This window comes from Amblyomma americanum, chromosome 2, assembly GCF_052857255.1.
Source record: "Amblyomma americanum isolate KBUSLIRL-KWMA chromosome 2, ASM5285725v1, whole genome shotgun sequence".
NCBI classification, from domain to species: Eukaryota; Metazoa; Arthropoda; class Arachnida; order Ixodida; family Ixodidae; genus Amblyomma; species Amblyomma americanum.
In genome coordinates, this window is record NC_135498.1 from 113438600 (window position 1) to 113451709 (window position 13110).

Consider the following 13110-nt stretch of genomic DNA (forward strand, 5'->3'; position numbering starts at 1 on the left):
CGCAAATGCGCAAGTGCGCTTATGCGAACCGAACCCGATGCGCGATGATGTCGCAAGCAGTATCGCGGGGTCGTTATGAAAAGTAGGCCACGTCAGGGAGAGAGAAAGTGTGACAATGCTAACTCTCATCACGGCAAAAAATTGCAGCGACAGGTATCCTATGGTGTGCAGAGAGACGCGCAAGAGGCAAGCAGACAGAAATGAGGGATCATAATATTCTTTGCGCATTAAAGTGGCTTCATAGTAAAAGGTACAGTAGCTAAGGCACCAATAAGTCGAATTCGCGCCATTTTACAAAGAAAATTATTTGCTTGCATGGAACCTAAAGAACTTGTCATTCCGTGCAAGCGAAAGAAACAACATACACCGTGCTAGCGCGTTACATACTAATAATTTAATAAACGTGATATACAAATACTCCATTCACAATTCCATAAAAATTGCTGCTACGCTATTCAAGCGCCGTCATGGCCCTGGAAATCCCACTTCGCCACGACCAGCAAGAGCAGCAGGGTGAGCCTGGCTGGCATGGTGATGTCGTGGCCTTGTGGAAGACATCGAAGGAGCAAGGTGGAGATGGAGCGAGTGAACCTGAAATGACGAGAATGACGAAGGTGAAGGTGACGGCGGCCGCACACACAAATGCCTCGAATCATGTGTTTATGTGCCACTTCACCTGGCGAGTGGCCTTTGGGCCATTGCACATTTCTGCGGCTAAAACAGTGCACCTTGCTCAAGGACGAGGGATGATGAGACCAGACAAAGCGCTTCTCTCGACCGTCTGCAGATGCGCAGTTGTAGCCTTACTATGTCATCCTTACTCGACCATCAGCTCACGTTGTTGCACAATGCTGCTCGTGTGAAGCTTCGGAAAAAGGCTTCAACTGCCACCGGCAATCAACGACTATGCCGTAGAGAAAATATAGCTGTTTATCTTCTCATGTTAAGAGTTAATAAAAGCGCTGAAGGAAACACGGAAGAGATCAAAACGCTGTTAGGAACACGGGAATATGTTAGATGAGAGAGGCTGAGTGAAATACTATTTGATTTTCAATCTAAAGGCACAAAGATAGCAGCACCTGCATTTATCCTCCACCTGCTAATAGTCTTGAGTTCGGGTTTCTGTTATCCTATTCGCTTTTCTTTAAAGGTGATGGTACATCCTTTGTTCTTAGGCACCACGCTGTGATGAGCTCCGGGTTAGGTCGAAACTACTGAGGACTGTAAAAGTTTTTTATGGAGAGCTGACAAATATTCCACTATTAAAATGACAAAAATTCTGAGGGCTTAAAAAAACCCTTCCTTGTTTGCTTCATTCAAGGTTGCGTAAATGTCAATCAACATTGTAAATGCGATACTGGTTGGATAGCACTTTCTGAAGATGCCGTCAGCTTGAGCATTCGCTTGATTGAGGCCACGTCGATTCAGCAAAAAGGAAGAATTTCCTGCCATAAGAAGTCTGCTCAAAAATTATCTTTTTCTGATGTCAGCCGTGGAGATTCACAGAGGACACGTAACTATACGTGCTCCGCATTCCCTTGCTATCTATGAGGACAAATTTTCACAAAGCAAAGATCACAAACCCCGTCCTTAACCAGCCGTTATTATGCCGTATTAATTTGATCCCGTGGCCAAAGCCTTCGTACTGTGCATTTAATTGCGCGAATTGCAGCGAGAGCTTCTGCTTATTCAAGAGGCTGAAGTCACTGAAGCATCACTTAGGGTGTGTTACGGACTTAACTGTAGAGTAACGAAATTATCAGGACTGCAGGTGAAAGTGAGAAGTGCGCAAGTAACGCACCTTCTTTCGTAAAGCAAATGTTCAGTCGAACGGCAGTTTGAAGATCGATGTGGTGAGCAATATTGTGATCTCACTTAACGTGATTAATCGCGTACAAGGAGGTGAAATTTGATTCCGTGAAATGGCTCGTGCCCACTAAGCACGACTGTTTGCTCATCAATATAACAACTAGAACTACAGCTGTGTTATGCTATTTATGTGATCTTCCATTAGAACTGGACAGCTCAATCGCATCAGTTGGATCCTATAACTTGGCAATTTAGGCAACAGATATATGAGTAACGAGTGAGCAAACGCCATATATAGTTATGAAGATTTTAAGGCGCCGTTGTAGTAGCATACGTTTAGGCGTATTATTTGCAGCAGTTTGTGCAAAACGCAAAAAAATTATGTGGCCTCACCGCTTGACAAAACTGTGGTCTACATCCGAGCGCTTGTTTTGGAGAACCGCAGTGTTAATTACGTCGAAAATGAAAATTTCGCATCTGTGGTGGTGGCCTCTATCGTGATTAATCCTGAAACGTGTAACCGTTTTGCGCAGGAGAAAAGAGGCGAATTAATTTGCAAGTTTCTCTGTTTATCTTGCTTGGTTGCCCCTCGTATTCATACAGCCAGCATTACCATCGTTATTTCCGGCTTTATATGCTCCCTGTAGTCGGGCTTCAAGGTACTGCGGTTGTATGATTTTTGCAATTATTAAAATCTCAGGAGTGAATACGTAGAGCGCTCAGAGGACAATTCCCCAACCGAGTGTGTCCCAATATCCAGCACTATATATTCCTCATATCCTGCAATACGTCGGAAATGACAGGGGTTGGAGCCGAGCCACAGAGGGCACAAAGATTTCCAGTTGGGTGGCAACCAACCGCACATTGCACCACGCAGCTCTTCATGCACAGTGCGCAACGTAGCTTTCCATATCCGCATTGTGCGCAAAAACCCGTTGCGGGCCTTTTTTTTTCCTGCACAAGGTTTACTAAAATGCCTATTTTCTGTGTATTTCCCCCCAAAGTAACGATCTACCAGCCCAGGTGAAAGGTTGTACTCAAATTTTCTGGTAATCATATGTGAAGCACCCTGTAGATCGCTCATATTGCGCACTAAAGTTTTCATGCTACCGGGGGGTGCGATCCACGAAGGAGCAGATTTTCAGTTAGGTGGCAGACAGTCGCAGAGCGCGCCACGTGTCTCACCATAAAGCCTGCAGTACATCGAAACTACAGAAGCTTTGCCGGTAGCACCTCAGCAACACAGATCGAATGCAGGTGTCGGGGAAAGCTTTTTCGAAGCGAACAGTTCGTGTTTCACGTGCGTGCACGAAAAACTGTCCGCAACACAAGCAGCTCTTCAAGATAAATATCTTACTGATTGTAGGACATCATTATTTCTTTACCTGCTCGCCCAGCGCAGCCTCGGAAAGCACCTCCGGTCAAGGTGAACGACGTGCGGGAGTTCCTGCGCCGCCAATGACGGCTTCCTTGGATGCGCGTTGCGCGGCCCACAGCACCTGGCGCAGATGAAGCACCTCACGGAGCTCGAGACACCGGAGGCCAGGACGCGGCGCTGGACGTGAAAAGCGCCTGCCGCCCGAGAAGGCGTCTTGGTCAGAGCACGTGAACCTCGTGACGGTGCTGGTGTCGGCGGCATTGGCGCCAGCATTCCTTTGTTGAGGCAGCTAGAACAGTGAAGTAAAAAGGGGGAGCTCAATAAACGTATAAAGACAAGAAACGTCGGTTTCGGACTAGACAAGGGCAGAAAGAGTGTTTTGCAAGTTTTCTCCATGTTCTCCTGAATTAAGCTTCAGGTCGAATCAGGACTAGTTAACGAAGATGGAGTTTGAATACAGAGCTTATGCGTTGTGCCGGAGATAAATACGCTGCTGCGTCCCAGCGCGCGTATAGAAAAGGGTGGTGATGATGGTTGGGAAATGTTATGGTGCCGGACAATCTCAGACAAAAGAGCGCCACAAACAAGGTGTTTTCGTCTGCTCAAGTTGGGGTCCAAAACCAATTCCCGTAGCAATTCACCCTTCCCCCCCCCCAAAAAAAAAAAAGACAGAGCTCCAGGACAATGGAAAGATTGTGCCTATTGTATCAACAGTGGGTTCCCGCGGCACTGGGGATCGAACGCCGCAACCGCCGCATGCGAGACGGATGCTCAAAGCACTAGGCCACCGTTACGGTATGGTTTAGGAAAGAAAAATGCTGGCAAACTCTATTGATACTTAATTGTTCAGAGGTTGAAGAAATTATATCAATTTTGCGCACAAATTACCCTCGTAATTATACCACACATTGCGTTGTGAGGGGCTTCAGATTAATCTCGACCGGTAGGAAAGGAAACATTACAGCAACAAATCTCTGTCGCCGCCGCGACGGCATAGTTGTTCTGTTGCTCGGCTCTTGACTCGAAAGACGCGGTTTCGAACGCGGCCGCTGCGGTCGCATTTCGGTGGAGGCGAAATGCTCGTGGTCCGTGTACCGTGCGATTTCAGTGCACAACAAAGACACCCAGGTGGCCGAAGTTATCCGGAGCCCTCCACTACAGCGTCCCTTATAGCCTGAGTCACATTGCGACGTTAAAATTCATAAAAGATTGATGGTTTAGGGGGTTTAACTTCCCAAAGCGGCTAAGGCTACCAGGTGCGCCGTAGGGAAGGGCTACGAATGTCTCGACCACTGACGTCGCACAATACACGGGCCTCTAGAATTTGGGCTCCATCGCCATTTGACCAACGCGGCCGGGATCGAACTCGCGTCTTTCGGGTCAGCAGCCAAGCACCTTAACCATTGAGGCTCGGCGTCGGCTAAACCCTATTAAAATAAACATTTGCTGCGGTTTAACTACGGCTGAACGTGATTAGAGAGCGAAAGCTGTGGTGTATCGGACAAAAAGTATGGTGGAGCTGCAATAAAAAAAAACTTAAATCAATAAGCTCCTGCCTGTGCCACTACGTATAACAGGCTTGGCAGCAGACGCGGCTTGGCATCTGTAACATTGTGTGCGTTCCGCACACTGGATAGGTGGCGAGCATACCCTACCACCCTGGTAGGTGGCAGTTAATGGTTTATCGCGAGATCTGCGCACCCAATGAACGCTGCGGCCTATTTTACCGCCCTCAACCGGTGAATCGAAAGGTCCAACGTCAAGGTCAAAGGTCAAGTGGCCCAACACAATCATGGACCATATATGTAAGGCCTAATGCCACACGACCTCTGGCTCACTAGAAGGTCAATCGGGAGCGCACGGCCAAATCGGCTTTAACTAGCGTAGTGAAGATTTACTCCAAAATTTATCTGTCTCCTGAAACAAGGGAGCGATAAAATTGGCTGTGGTTTAGCTCCGGTTAACCCTTGTTGAATTGCGAAAGCTTCGTTTCCTCGGCATGTTGGCTACGCAGCTTCTCATTCCGACGCTCTCGAGAATTCAAACCGGTCTTTTGCGCAGTTGAAGAGTCACTCCGGGACGTGGCACGGCTTTTAGCCACATCTTCGTTACGACGCTTCACGAGTCGTGCGGCGCGTTCTTCTGGCGTCTCATGAGCGCGTTGTCTCTTCCTCGCTTCCTTCTGTAGTTGCGTCTCTTTCGCGCTCTCCATAACGACTACTATACACTGACTGACTGATGTTGCTGCGAGGAAGTACGAAAAGGAAAGAGCATGGGCCTGCCTACTGGCTCAAGCCGAGCCACAGTCGCTGCCGCGTGCTGAAAGTGGGAGACTTAAAGGATAGGAGGGAAATATAGATAGGAAAGGCGCGGCGCGATAATAGGCCCATAGGCCCCGGGCCGATCCCGGAGGCAGTGTAATACCGGGCCAACCCATGCCAGAGTGCGTCTAGCACTCCGCCATATTCCAAAAACATGTTTGATATCTTGGGTCCAACGACCAGCAGCAGATATTAAATCAGGTATCTACAATACACTGAGTTCAAGCGCATATTTATATAGAAGCCGCGAGGCAACACCTTTTCTCCCTCTACCACAGCGGAGAACATCTGCTGGAGCGAGCGGCGACGGTGGCGCCATCTGTTGGAGCGCGGCAGCGGTGTTGCTAGGCAACGGCTTCTCAAGGTCGTTCTTCGGCCCCCGCATACCGCGTACGGCTGAAGTGCGCGACGAGCCGAAGTGGCTGGTTGGCTGGCGTCGTAAAGCTGTTGCTTTAATAACGCGGCACTCACCGTGCTCTACGAAGCTATAAGGTTAGAGAGCCGTGTTAGTTGGTTCTGGGTATATTTATGAGACATCATGCCGGCATGCAGAAAAACGCCGACAAAGAGAGTAGACACCACGGACGTCGGACTTAAAGAGGGTTATGCCACAAAACAGGCTTTTTTATGCGCAAAAGTTTACTAGTGACCCCTGGGGCTGAAGTATTTCCGCGACCACGGTGATGAGTGGCTAGAGCGCTCGGCTACTGATACGGTGTACCCGGTTTCGAACACGACCGCGGCGGCAGCGTTTCGATGGAGGCGAAACGCAAAGCGCCCGTGTGCTGTGCGATGGCAGTGCTCGTTAAAGATCCCCAGGTGGTCGAAATTATTCCGGAGCCCTCCACTGCGTGACCTCTTTCTCCTTTTCTTCTCTCACTCCCTCCTTTATCCGTTCCCTTACGGCGCGGTCGGCCTAAATTTCAGACTGATACTGTGACATTTACTTTCTTCAATAAAAGAAAAACAGTTTCCATGATTTCGGTTAGAAGTGCTTTGGCACTAAAAGTAGCCGCAATAGCGGTGTGGCTGAACGCCCGCCTGCGAAGGCCGCAATAGAAGGAATGCGACGGCCAGTGACAGTCGGATCACACGGCCATGCCTAGCGCCTCCTCGAGGGCGTTGACTCCTACGGGCTGTCGGCAAAGATTAACGCGACAACATGCAATTCATACTTGCAGAACGTCAGGAAAAACCACGAACGCCGCAATTTTCGTTATGTCCGGTGCAAGGCAATTCGACGCTCTGGATCCGTGACTTTCGAGTGTTCCTGGCAAGAGACCGAGTGGTGAACTGTCGATATTTTTTACCGATACTAAAGAAAGATATAGTTATGAGCTTTCATTTGAAGTGGTATAGATGGCCTAGCTGGGCTGTTCGGTGCATCTGCATACTTTAAAGTGTGGGCACTGCGATAACGGATGCGGACTACAAAAGAGGGTAGTGGACGGAAATTTTAAGATTTTTGATGTCTAGAAGTAATTACGTCTGCGAGTTGTAAACGATTAATGAAGGACTTGTGCAGAGCACTGAAGGAATTCGAGAAGGAATTCGGGAAGAGAAGGAATTCAATCCTCGTTTATTAGGAACTTCAAACTTCCTGAGAGTTATACTCCTGGCTGCAATTACATATTTGGAGATGTGCGCAGCAAATACCACTTTGATTATTTTAACGTGCTATTTTGCTCTGCCCTCAAGCGCTGCAAATTTCGGCTTCATAGCACGCTGACCAAATCCCAGTGCCGAGGAGCGCACGCAGTTCGCCACACACCTTGAACCCACACATATCTACAACAAAATGACATCTGTCTGTTATGCATGAATACAGAAAATTTATGAAGAAGGCTCCAATGAATCCTCGGTAGGGTGCGGCACGGTATAGTATAATATAATACGATGTGGGATGGTCTGTGAGGCCTTACAGCCCAGAGCTACGCATACGCTGTTTTGATGGTTCTGTACTAATTTGCGCAACCTGGCGTTATTTACCTTGCCGTGGCTCCGCATAGCACACGGGCGTCTTTGCATTTAGCCGATATCGAAATTTGGCTTCCGTCGCCGGGAATCCCTTCAGCATACTCGAGCGCATCACGGAACGCCACACCTCTATGCGACCGCGGCGGGTGCTAAATATCGTCGGAACAAGCAGAAAAATCTTTTAATGTGTTCACGCTGCAACATAGAACCGTTAGCATTAAAATGCAGAAATGAATTATTGGATTTTAGTTAACCAGCTCAAAGCAAAAGCTGATGGCATTAACGAGAGGGAAGCCTGGAGCGGAAGCACATTCTGACATTACACACGCAACTTTCAGGTTGGCGTCTCACACGCCCGTTTTGGCGCCTATAGGCTCATGCCCACACTGAGCCATAGGTGTAAGGTGTCCGGTTCGATCACATTGCCGGCACACTTCACGGACTCCAGGGCTCGCTTGCAGGAAGAAAATAGTATAGTTTCCCGTGTTGTCTTAACACAGTGTAAACCCTCCGTTGGTTTTGATGAAAGGAAAGGCACATGAGCGGCTCCCTGGGTCAATGGACACGTCAGGCTTTGAGGTACTTGCCAGTGGTATCCACCTAGAAAAACTCCCTACGCGTCACACCGCTGCGTTGTTCCCCCTTAATTGCTTCTACTAAATGGACTGCAGAAAAACTCTTACCAGTTTCTCGGTAGAAAATGCGCGCAACACTAGAGGCATTTCTAAGAACCTCGTACACTAAGCATGCGACGCGTTCCTTACCTGAAAGCGCCCATGTAACTCGGACAACTGCAGGTGCGAAGCCCTCGTGGTGTCCTCGGAATCCCCATAGGACGCTCCCAGAGGTGCGTGCTGCGGAGGCTGCCCCATCTCGCTGAGTTGCGTCCTCTCAAGGACATTCAGGCGCTGGAAGCCCGGGCGCTGCTCCCACTGTGCGAAGCGTGTGCCGGCCCCGGAGGTTTCCATGTCGGAGCTCCAGGTACTCGCCGTTGTTTCGCAGCTGCGTAAAGGGCTCCCACCGTCCTCGGTGCTGAACGCTGGCATGACCCGGTGCGCTCGAGTGCGCTTCCACCTGAGCCCGAGCACGGTAGGGTTGCCTCGGAAGCCTAAAGAGCGGTTGCCCTCGTTCGATGTACTTCAGCAGCGTTTCTGCTGCTCGCAGCGTCCGATGGCGCACGTGCCACGTTCGGAATACCTCGTGCTGCGTCGGGCGTGAAGGTGCTGCTGCTGCTGCTGATGATGATGTCCTCAGGCTTAATCACTAATCTCCACCTAGTGGAGATCAGTGGTCTTAATGGCGCATACCTGCTGTGGGGAATTGTTGTTGTTGTAGGCAAAACGATAAGGCGCCCGTGTGCTTTGCGATATTAGTGCACGTTAAAGATCCCCAGGTGGTCGAAATTATTCCGGAGCCCTCCACTACGGCACCTCTTTTTTGCTCTCTTCTTTCACTCCCTCCTTTATCCCTTCCCTTACGGCACGGTTCAGATGTCGACCGAGTTTTGAGGCAGATTGTGCGCCATTTCCTTTCCACTAAAAACAATTATATCATTATTGTTGTTATTGACTATAGCACACTTTAAACAATTCCAACGTCTTCATTACGTGAGCAATTAGCGGCTCTTGGCTGAAGCGGATTTTCAAACCCTCGCGTTTACTTGGAGTGAGCGAATGTGCACTCAAAGGCAATGTGAGGTGTCCATGGCCTCATTGCGCTGCAGAATACCGCAACTTATTCTTCGTTTACGTCTATCGGGATTCTCTCTGACCAAATTCTGAGTCTTGTAGTTAAACTGAGTTCATAAATCACTTTATGCCGTTTTTAGCCGGCGGTTCCCTTCTTTCCGTAGAATTTACTTGGAGGTACCCCTAGCTCGATTAGGACTTCATCTGTCTATTCCCATCCCCCTCCCCGACGGGGCTAGCGCCAGGGAATAAGCCCCGAAATCAGTGTGCGGTTATATTCGCGACTATGTAATTGGTTCAGGTAGATTTCTCTGCTATGATAAGAGTTCATTGCTTTTTAATTCCCGTTTTATTTTTCTATTTTTTATACAAATCCCAGTCTAGAACACAAAGTTATTCAATTACTTCACTTCTTGCCCATGAGTGCGTTTCTATCAGCAATGCAAGCTGGCCAATGCCCCGACGTGAGTATGTGCCATTAAGCCTGAAGTCATCATCCTCAATAATTTCGACCACTTGGAGAGATTTAACTCGCACGGACATCGAACAGCACATGCGCGCCTTTTGAGCTTCGCCTCCATCAAAAACCACTGCGGTCGGGTTCGAACACGGTTACTCCGGCTCAGTAGACGAGCGACTTAACCAGTGAGCCACCGCAGCGGGTGAGTCAACGATAGAAATCTTAATGGAATGAAATGAGGAATCTCCCCGTCCAGCTCTTTCCAACTTCTTAAATGAATGATTGGTCGTCCGGGAAGAGCAACTTGGGCCGCGTAAGGCCCTCCGCTGGTAGCACCTGCCATAGCAGGACAGTCGCACATTGCTTAACCGCTGGGACACTGCGCCGGGAGGGGCATGAGGGCTTCCAGAGCTCTATGAGTGTAATGTAGAGAACTACATTCTGCATATATGGGAATTAACCCATTACGCTATCATGTATTACCAAGTTGATCAATTCCGTTCCCATTGCCAGTCGAAATCACACCTACCTTCTGGAATAAACAGAACAGCTTTGGATTTAATAAATTAAGGATATGATTTTCCTATATATTTACACTAAAGCGTGGTGGAGAAAATATCACTGTAGCTTTTGATAAAACGGTTTACAGGCTGTGGAAAAGTTTCCAATTAAGTTCTTGTTCTTGATTTGGCGACCGCTTTATATAGTATTTATTTCAATACGAGGGCATGCAATGTCATGGCACTTCATCAGTGCGAGCAGGAAATGGAAGGTCAACACATTGCCGTCGTGAGCTTTCCCTGAGCAAATTGTGGAGGCGCAGATGAAACGAATCGAAATGAAGTGATGATAACGGCGAAGATGTAAGATCAGGATTCTTGTGCGGACAAGAATCTTGAGACCCACGATGCAAGAGGCGCATGGCTGGCGCTGCACTCCTGCGAATGTGCAGCATAACAAAATGCGTTAACTAGCCCCGAAAAACGAAAATTAAGCTATAGGTGAAATATCTTACGATGCGTTAATGTGTAAGCGCCCAGAAAGCTCGCCTATGAAGCTGCATCTTGTGGAAAATTAGTCATATCACACCTTCCTAAAGCCCCCTTCAATCTACGCCGAAGGCAGTTTTAATGGGCTGCTTATCACAAATCCTGCGTTTTTGTAAAGATGTGAAAATGCCAAACGCTCAAGCAAACGCTAGTTCTAATATTGCGCAAATGTGAGAGCTCATGAAATACAATAGCGGTTAAGAACGACTCAAGTGAGTGAACCTGGATTGTTTGAGGATTTGCGAAAGTCGAAAAGACGTATTCTGCGGAAAAGACCAGCTTTAAACAATGGACAGTATAAACGTAGCGGAGACGTAATATTGTAGACGTACACGGGTTCCGGTAAGCCGGTATATGTCTACGATAATACGTCTCCGGTATGCTTAATGTATCTAATAAGTCGAATTGCCACAACTTGCCTTTAGGCACATGTCACGAAAGGCCTAGGCATGTGGGTCGATACCTGTTAGTCGTGCGTGTGGTGTCTTGTTGTCTGTTAGAAGCACGTGGAAGTTCAGAGCAGGCACCTATCTTCGTTTCTTGTTTGTTCTTTGAAATTATGGAAAGAGGTTTAGCAGCGAAGGGTTTACCGTATTTTTTAATGCAAAAATTAGAAAGAGTATACTTGTTCGGTTGCTTTCAAACATTATTTTAATGTTTCTATTGTGACTGCTCATACAAGGTGTGCCGAAGGTACTTTTGTCGCAACCGAGGTCTAAAAGATGGCCTGGTTGCCACATATAAGAGTATATTTCAGTTTCTACGCCCCAGCACAGAAGTGGTCGGAGACTTCGAGGCGGTAAGTTAACAGTGAGCTGATGATGGTAAGCGCTGACAGATACATTGCAAACACGACTGGGGAACAATGACATCGATTTGCCTTGCATGCAGTGAACTTCGCCTCAGTTGAGAACCAATGGTTAAATGTAGACTATTTGCTTATGCTAACAGTCGTATTGTTCAAATGATGTCCATACTTGGTACTTCTTGGCCAACGAAGCAGCGTGGAAAGTACACATACTACTATTTAGGCCATACCTTATTTGTTCAGTATCGCAGATCATAGTCCGAGCTGCGCCGGCAACCAGTGACGGCCGTTATCCGGGCAATAATAGTGTCCGAAGTGGCTTGCGTGTTTAGAGCCGCTTTGGCTACAAAGGACGTGCTCGCCGCAAGTCTTGTAGCCGTGGCTATTGTGTGATCCGCAGTTCCGGTGCCGGCACGGACGAGCTTCTTTATACGTGGGAGACATAATTAAGTAGGTTTCTTCAGTTGAGAATGAGGGGCCGGTTTCATATAATCAAATTTAGGTGGAAAACTTCGTGGGTCACACTTGCTGTCCAGGAAACCTGCTGTGCACTCCGACGATCTTGGTCTGTTTGGTGGTAGCGTATTCAGTGTGAGACCGTGGAGGTGAGTGTTGGTCGTTGCCTTATGCAAGTGCTGTGACAACGCCTCCTTTATAAAACTTTATAAAGTTTATAAAGTATTATAAATTCTTATAAAGTTTTATAAAGGAGGCGCTGGCTGAGAATGTGTCAGTAGATTCAGCACAAGCAAGTGGTTGGTGGAGAATAACGCTTCGAATCGGATAGTACCGTATTGAATTCTAACATTTAGTTCAATAAGTGGGATATCTAAAATACATTGTGTTGGCTTGGATAATCTTTTCTTAAGGGGCACAAGATAAAAGAGGGAAAGATGGCGAACCTGTCGTTTAACCTGAATAGAGCGTCCGAAAAGCAGAAAAATTTACGCTATATTCACCTACGGGAAACGCGTTCCAAGCAAGGCTGAAAACTATAGGTGATCGCAGAATATGCTCGTCGAAGTGCATAAGTTATACAAACTATTTACACAATAAGAAATGTGGCGGTTCTTTCTGAAATCCAGTGGACTATCCTCACGTAAGTGCACGAGCAGTAGCTGGAGGACACTGAAATGCTTACAGAACCTTCCTCGCAGTTTGGAATTTTAGCCATGCCATTGTGAAGGCTTCCCAGTTTTTCTCAGTGCGTTTTTAGCCACCGCACTCCCCGGGTTTGGTTGACTCGTGTGTGTGTGTGTGTGTGTGTGTGTGAGTGTGTGTGTGTGTGTGTGTGTGTGTGTGTGTGTGTGTGTGTGTGTGTGTGTGTGTGTGTGTGTGTGTGTGTGTGTGTGTGTGTGTGTGTGTGTGTGTGTGTGTGTGTGTGTGTGTGTGTGTGTGTGTGTGTGTGTGTGTGTGTGTGTGTGTGTGTGTGTGTGTGTGTGTGTGTGTGTGTGTGTGTGTGTGTGTGTGTGTGTGTGTGTGTGTGTGTGTGTGTGTGTGTGTGTGTGTGTGTGTGTGTGTGTGTGTGTGTGTGTGTGTGTGTGTGTGTGTGTGTGTGTGTGTGTGTGTGTGTGTGTGTGTGTGTGTGTGTGTGTGTGTGTGTGTGTGTGTGTGTGTGTG

General features: G+C 47.9%; 1 protein-coding gene across 1 annotated transcript; it reads right to left on the reverse strand.

Annotated features, from left to right (window-relative positions):
* Nucleotides 1-544: 544 nt before the first annotated feature.
* Nucleotides 545-8644, reverse strand: LOC144118982 (uncharacterized). Its single transcript, XM_077651743.1, has 3 exons — nucleotides 8250-8644; nucleotides 3195-3476; nucleotides 545-591 (listed from the first exon to the last, which is right to left on the reverse strand). Exons 1-2 carry the CDS (start codon nucleotides 8529-8531, stop codon nucleotides 3231-3233), a joined length of 528 nt encoding a protein of 175 aa, XP_077507869.1. The 5' UTR covers nucleotides 8532-8644; the 3' UTR covers nucleotides 545-591; nucleotides 3195-3230.
* Nucleotides 8645-13110: the final 4466 nt, after the last annotated feature.